General features: G+C 40.9%; 1 protein-coding gene across 7 annotated transcripts in view; it reads left to right on the top strand.

Moving 5' to 3' along the window:
• Window positions 1–299: 299 nt before the first annotated feature.
• Window positions 300–7,890, top strand: part of LOC124550890 (zinc finger protein 501-like) — a 601,755-nt gene continuing 594,164 nt past the window's right edge. For all 7 annotated transcript variants that reach the window (XM_047125661.1, XM_047125666.1, XM_047125665.1 and 4 more), the window contains exon 1: window positions 300–496. In XM_047125661.1, the coding sequence (XP_046981617.1) occupies window positions 494–496 (3 nt within the window). In that variant the 5' untranslated portion in view covers window positions 300–493. The remainder of the gene's footprint in view (window positions 497–7,890) is intronic.

Raw genomic sequence — 7,890 nt, 5'->3', positions numbered from 1 at the left:
CACCCGGTACAGGGATAACAACATCTATAATCAACGGGCAGCTAGGCTGTCTATTGTTTAGTGGCAGCGATACCAACACAGTATATTATCGACGTAAAATGATTTTAAACAGCGTTGAGCGTCACGAGTAATTTCCTCAGTGGAACGCTTCTCTGGAAGTAAATTAATGCTATAATCCAATGGATTCATATACTGCACCAACATGATATCGTTGGCCATACACGCTGCTAACTTAAAAAAAAATACACTGAGGCTATCGTTTTGGGAACAGCAACAGTACTTTGAAGACGGATGCCAAAGATAGTACACGTTTCTGTTCCGTCGATGCTGTCAAAATCGTAAACTAGTAAATATGCTGAACACAAATAAATAAACAAAGACACTACCGGTAGTGCGCTGTGGGCCGGAATTGTGATCGAGTTTCGGCTTGCATTTGTGAAACATAAGTTACATGTGGAACGAAATTACCTGAAGGGATTCAATTACAGTGGAAATGGTTAGTGTTACCGTAGCGACAACTATCGCATATATTTCACTCAAGGAGGCAATAATTCACTAACTTTTGCTTTCCGTAGGACAGGTTGTATATAATATTATGTAAAATATAACATGAATAAAATTCACTAAACATTGTATCGATATTATATTAAACCGTACCATAGTTTTGGGAGTTTATCTAGCTGGATGGCAAAAGTGGATTTCAGAAAGCTAACCAAAATAATTGATTCTACTATGGGTTCTTGGTGAAACATTGAACATTGTATTAACAAAACAAATTATAGCCACTTTCTGCAGACTTCAAATATGTTAGGAAAATTCTATATTGACCAAAATCCAATTTCTTGTTTATTTCCTCTTCACTAATATGAATGATGTTACACCACCATCAGTGAGTTCCCTCCTATTTTACTGAACTGCACATTCCGCTGTTAAGATCACTTCTTATGCAGTATATCCGATATTTCACGACTGTGTTGTCCTCATTTCTTATTTGTTGGTTGGGATTTTCACTGGTAGTGGTACAAGAGAAAAACAAATCGTTTTGCTCAAGGCAAAATCTTCAAAATAGCCTATATTTATTGCTAAACCAATGATGGACCCTAACAGTAAAAAGAAAGCACCACAAGACGAATATATAAACTTGATTTTTCACTGTATATTAGCTGTGTTTTTATAATATCGCATTTGTTTAATTTGGAAGCTTAAAATTGGATTAGGTCTATCACTTCTCAACCCAACCAAGATCCAAGGGTGCACTACAGCTCAGTCTGTCACTGTAATCTTCATTAGACAGATTTGTAGGACTGTATATAATAATGAGTAAATATTGAAATAAGCAATTCAACTGTACTAAGAATGGTGTCCTTTGTGATATAATGAGCACAATGCTATGAATGGGTGTGTTGGATGAACTAGGAAAGGTATCTTAAGTATTATCATATCCATTAGGTAGTGTCTCCTATCCAGAAAATGAGTGCACACTGCTCCTTGTTGATATGATCAAAATGCTAGTTAGTGATTGATTTGGGGACCATGCCTGTGCATGGGACGAAGGTGCTGGCAAAATATGCCCCCTCCCTGTATCAATGAATCTGAGGTGTTACCTCCCACTGAAACTAAACCTGTGTGTCAAACTTCACCTTTTGAAAGGGCTGCTGTGTCAAGAGTACATGTGTGAAATGATAAGTAGTCTGTTCATTATCGGCAATTAGAACATACTGTGGATGATTCTATCCCTTGGTGAAATAGTATATGGGTTGTGAAGGATCCCCATGTGCAGTCTATCTTATTCAACAAGGTAATGGTTTAGCAAAGAGCTTCTTTGAGGGAACAAGGTGCAATGAATTGCAGAATGTACTACCACATGGTAGAACAAATGATGCCTGTCATATGGGCTCCAGGATCACAGTTGGATCATTGCCACAGATGGTAGAAAAGGTTGAGAGGGCCACCCTTGCTCACAGGGATTCATTGAAGCTCACAATCTGCAGCATTATCCCTAGAACTCAGTCTAGCTCCCCGGTCAGAAGGCTTGAACCAGAGACTTAAATGATACTGTGACATGCTACGCTGTGACTTGACAGGCTTTAACTAGAGGGTTGAGAACCTTATGGTACTCTTAAATGGCTCAGGGGTGCCCTATAAGTCAAAGGCTGCTAATGAGATGACTGGCTGTGGTTTTTCTGGTTCGGCAACTCCTGATCCAGACCAATTAACAATAGCTGTATGAGGCCCATAAGTATTAATTTAAAGTTCAAAGAGGTGGCCTGCATAGATGAAACAGTTGAAATCCAAGTGATGCATTGCATCAAAGTCCCAATGTTTGAAGCAGCTGTAAAGAGGAGTGGAGCTCGTATATGTGTATATTGCAAGGATAGGCTAATGAGAAACTAAGATGTTTGTATTTGTCACAGTAGACAAAAAGCTGAAGTCCATTGAAATAGAAATTGAAGATGCTAGTGAGATCGTGTAGACAATACATAGTATCAATGGTGGCCATCAACATAAGATTGAGACCGTCTATCAACTGCCAGATTCAACCTCATTTGTAAACAAAGACTTTTTTGGAAGAACCACTATTAGACAGATATGTTCTCCAATCATATGCTCACATCAGAGGAGAACTTAATCATACAACAGTTGATTGGGACACCGGTAATTACTGTTTAGTGTGTGGTGTGTTGAGGAGACATCCTGCGGAATGCATAATCAATATCACTTCGGGCAGGGGGATTATCTCCATAGTCTCAGATATTATTGAATTTAGCATATGTTAAAATTCAGGAGTAAGCAAGAAACATGTATTTTTTAGTTTTCTCCAAAAAAATTCCTGCTCCGAGATACAGGCCTCCAAAGATAGCACTGTGAACACCATTTTGAAGATGCACATTTCAGAAAAAGTTTTAAAATGCTGTATATCTGTGTAGATATTTTGTTAGAGTTTCTTTTATTTGAAAGATAATTGCTTTATGATTACAATGATATCCTTCGTTTTGAAATATCTGCCAAAGTTCTATTACTGTTGCCTGTTGAATTATTTTATTTACATGAAAAAAAAATTTTTTTTTAAATGTCAATCCAGAAGAGTTAGATTTTTTTCTGTTTATTAGCACCATGTAGTACTATATTCTCTGTAAAGGAGAGCTTCCACTTTTAAGTTTTAAGTTGGCCAGTTTTTTTTTTTTTAATCTATATCTCTCTTTTCTTTTCTTTTTTTTCTTTTTTTTTTTATAACTTTCAAGGGTAATGTATGTCTTCACTGAAGTTGTTTCTTACTAATTTCTTTGTTACAATGTTTATTAATATTGTCTTTGTTGCAGTTACTTCTTATCACTTTCATTATTGCAGATATTTCTCACACTTTACTGTAGTTTCTTGGTCACGGTTGTTCATTGCAAGTTTCTGTATTGCAGTTGTTCAGTGCTAATTTGTTTACTGAAGAGACTTCTAAGATATCTGAGACCATCCAGTGAGTTCCGAGTTTTCGTGAGAAATTTGCCAGTTGACACAGTTGCAGTGTGTTTTGTAAAAAGGACGTGTCTTCTGACTGGGGCCACAGGAGAGTGAAGTGTGCTGACTATATGCATATCTTTAAAAGAGTGATATATAAGACAATAAAAAAAAAACAGACTTTGTTCAGGTTGGAAATAAGTGTTCTCATTTGAAGTCTCTGTTTCAAAGGAAGATGTTTCCAGTGATGACTTTTTGGATTCTAAATGTTTTGACAGAATAACAACAGTGATAGTATCAGAACAAAGTGCAGATGATGCAGATTTTGCATCAATAGAGGAAGAATTAAATACCCTGAATCAATTAACTACAGAGGTAGGTGTTTGTCCTGTGAAGAAACTGTGGTCAGTGAAGTCGAGACATAAGCTCTGTGCATCAAGAAAGTGCAGAGTAATTACTAAAGCTATGGATGAGTACACTACAGCAAAACTGACCACACTTTTCAAAGTAGAAATTCCATCTTCAGAAGAAAACGAATCAAAGCACTCTTGCACCTCTTGCCAAGGATTTTTTACAAATATCAATTCAGCTGTTGAATATTGTGCAACCTACAGTGAAAAGATGCAAGTTTTAACTATTATTCTGGAGACATTTTCAAAGAAAACAATTTTGAATCACGTTCCATCAGTATTAAAGTACATGGTAGACAAATCAAGAAATGTGAGGTTTGTAAAAGGATTCAACGGAGGCATCCGATCCCCCCCATCAGCTTTGACCTATGACATATGGTGTTGTATCTGACGTCATGATGGCATGGAGTTTAGTTTATGAGTTGGTTGTGTTTGTCAATGTCATCTTGTTGTGTTACAGCATGGAGTTTAGTTTGAATTTGTTGTGTTTGTAGATTTCATCTTGTTGCGGTTGGTGGTGTCCTCTGGTGGTGGTGGTGGTGGTGTGTGTGTGTGTGTGTGTGTGTGTGTGTGTGTGTGTGTGTGTGTGCGTGTGCGTGTGTGGTCCACATGTTATGTGTTGTATTGGGTCCATTTGAGCGCTGTTGGTCACAGTGTGAGTTAATTTATGTTGACTATGATTGGAGAACGGAATTGGTTTCAGTGAGTTTTACAATTGGAATTTTTTTTGTTTATGAGATTGCGGTGTCGATTGGTGTTATTGGTTTGCTGTTTGTCGTGTGGTAAGGCATTTAATTTATTTTGTGGCTTCTTTTGTTAGGTATGGATATGGCAGTGAAATTAACAGTTCACAGTTGTGGGCTGAGATGGGGGAAGACACGATGTGCCTCATTAAAGTTTTGCAGAAGTTTGGACTGGTGGCCAAAATAGTCAAGTGCAGTGTCTGTAAAGAGAATATGCGGTTGGCCACTGTTTCGGCATCTTGGATCAGGGACTGTTACATGTGGCGGTGCGGAGGGGATAACCTTTGGCGCTCCATTAGGTGCCGTACCTGGTTTGAGAAGTCTAGGTTGGCCATGAGAGAGAGAGTTTTGATGACTTATTATTTTTGTTATAGCTCCTCCATCAGTTTTTGCAATCATGAAACTGGTGTGAGTGATAGGACTGTCTTAGATTGGTTTTCTTTTTGTAGGGAAGTATGTTATGAATAGTGAAGTGCAGGGGTAAGTTGGGTGGGCCGCGGTGGTGTTCGAGGTAGATGAGTCACAGTTCGGAAAGAGAAAATACGGGAGGGGTAAGTCTCCGGTTGGTTTAGGATGTGGCGGTCCGTTATTTTGAGGTTGGATAGGCAGATGGTGTTTTCAGGGTTTTGTATGGCCATACGAAGAGGGAACTGGTGGGATTAATTGAAGAGTATATAGAGGAGGGGAGTGCAGTAGTTTCAGATGCTTTTTCGTCTTATAGGAGGTTGGGGAAGGGGGTTATGACCATTTAGTTGTCAATCGTAGTTCAGAATACAAGAATTATGAGACTGGGGCACATACTAATACAATAGAAGGTTTTTTCTTTTGGGGGGGGGGGGGGGGGCAGTTAAATCAGTCATAGGGAGGGGGAAGAGGCGCTCTTCTAACCTGCAATCTCATTTAGATGAGTATCGCTGGTGAAAGAGCATCTCTGGGGAGCAATTAATTTTTCACATTTTTTTTATGGCTGTTAGTAAAATGTATAGGCTATATGTGGTTAGTTAGGGAGGTTTTGCATATGTGTGTGTGTGTGTATGGAGGGGGGGGGGGTTGTTGGTAATGTTTGTGGATGTAGGTGGGTTGGGTAGGTGGAGGTTGTTTTGTGATTATGTTGTTTTTGAGTTATAGTGTGTGATAGAGTTTTGTTTATTTTCTGATTTCTATATATATATGGAATGTTTCCCTCTATTGTATATATATATATATATATATATATATATATATATATATATATATATATATATATATATATATATATATATATATATATAAAAACAAAGATGATGTGACTTACCAAATGAAAGTGCTGGCAGGCCTACAGACACACAAACAAACACAAACATACACACGCTATTCAAGCTTTCGCAACAAACTGTTGCCTCATCAGGAAAGAGGAAAGGAGAGGGAAAGACGAAAGGATGTGGGTTTTAAGGGAGAGGGTAAGGAGTCATTCCAATCCCGGGAATGGAAAGACTTACCTTAGGGGGAAAAAAGGACGGGTATACACTCGCACACACACACATATGCATCCACACATATACAGACACAAGGAATTTCTGTCTTCCAGCCTTGCCTCTCAATCCTTCTTAAAAAACCTTAATCCTACTCCCAACATCACCACTGCTGAAGCCCAGGCTATTCGTGATCTGAAGGCTGACCGGTCCATCGTCATTCTTCCGGCGGACAAGGGTTCCACGACTGTGGTACTTGATCGTTGGGAGTATGTGGCTGAGGGACTGCGTCAGCTTTCAGACAACACCACATACAAAGTTTGCCAAGGTAATCCCATTCCTGATGTCCAGGCGGAGCTTCAAGGAATCCTCAGAACCTTAGGCCCCCTGCGAAACCTTTCACCTGACTCCATCAACCTCCTGACCCCACTGACACCCCGCACCCCTACCTTCTACCTTCTTCCTAAAATTCACAAACCCAATAATCCCGGCCGCCCCATTGTAGCTGGTTACCAAGCCCCCACAGAATGTATCTCTGCCTACGTAGATCAACAGCTTCAACCCATTACGTGCAGTCTCCCATCCTTCATCAAAGACACCAACCACTTTCTCGAACGCCTGGAATCCTTACCCAATCCGTTACCCCCAGAAACCATCCTTGTAACCATTGATGCCACTTCCTTATACACAAACATCCTGCACGTCCAGGCCCTCGCTGCGATGGAGCACTTCCTTTCACGCCGATCACCTCTCACCCTACCTAAAACCTCTTTCCTCATTACCTTAGCCAGCTTCATCCTGACCCACAACTTCTTCACTTTTGAAGGCCAGACATACCAACAATTAAAGGGAACAGCCATGGGTACCAGGATGGCCCCTTCGTATGCCAACCTATTCATGGGTCGCTTAGAGGAAGCCTTCTTGGTTATCCAGGCCTGCCAACCCAAAGTTTGGTACAGATTTATTGATGACATCTTCATGATCTGGACTCACAGTGAAGAAGAACTCCAGAATTTCCTCTCCAACCTTAACTCCTTTGGTTCCATCAGATTCACCTGGTCCTACTCCAAATCCCATGCCACTTTCCTTGATGTTGACCTCCACCTGTCCAATGGCCAGCTTCACACGTCCGTCCACATCAAACCCACCAACAAGCAACAGTACCTCCATTACGACAGCTGCCACCCATTCCACATCAAACGGTCCCTTCCCTACAGCCTAGGTCTTCGTGGCAAACGAATCTACTCCAGTCCGGAATCCCTGAAGCATTACACCAACAACCTGACAACAGCTTTCGCATCCCGCAACTACCCTCCCGACCTAGTACAGAAGCAAATAACCAGAGCCACTTTCTCATCCTCTCAAACCCAGAACCTCCCACAGGAGAACCACAAAAGTGCCCCACTTGTGACAGGATACTTTCCGGGACTGGATCAGATTCTGAATGTGGCTTTCCAGCAGGGATACGACTTCCTCAAATCCTGCCCTGAAATGAGATCCATCCTTCATGAAATCCTCCCCACTCCACCAAGAGTGTCTTTCCACCGTCCACCTAACCTTCGTAACCTCTTAGTTCATCCCTATGAAATCCCCAAACCACCTTCCCTACCCTCTGGCTCCAATCCTTGTAACCGCCCCCGGTGTAAAACCTGTCCCATGCACCCACCACCACCTACTCCAGTCCTGTAACCCGGAAGGTGTACACGATCAAAGGCAGAGCCACATGTGAAAGCACCCACGTGATTTTCCAGCTGACCTGCCTACACTGTGACGCATTCTATGTGGGAATGACCAGCAACAAACTGTCCATTCGCATGAATGGTCACAGGCAGACAG

This window comes from Schistocerca americana, chromosome 9 (assembly GCF_021461395.2).
Source record: "Schistocerca americana isolate TAMUIC-IGC-003095 chromosome 9, iqSchAmer2.1, whole genome shotgun sequence".
Taxonomy (NCBI): Eukaryota; Metazoa; Arthropoda; class Insecta; order Orthoptera; family Acrididae; genus Schistocerca; species Schistocerca americana.
The sequence above is the reverse complement of the archived record's forward strand: the minus strand, read 5'-3'. Positions and strand labels throughout refer to the sequence as shown.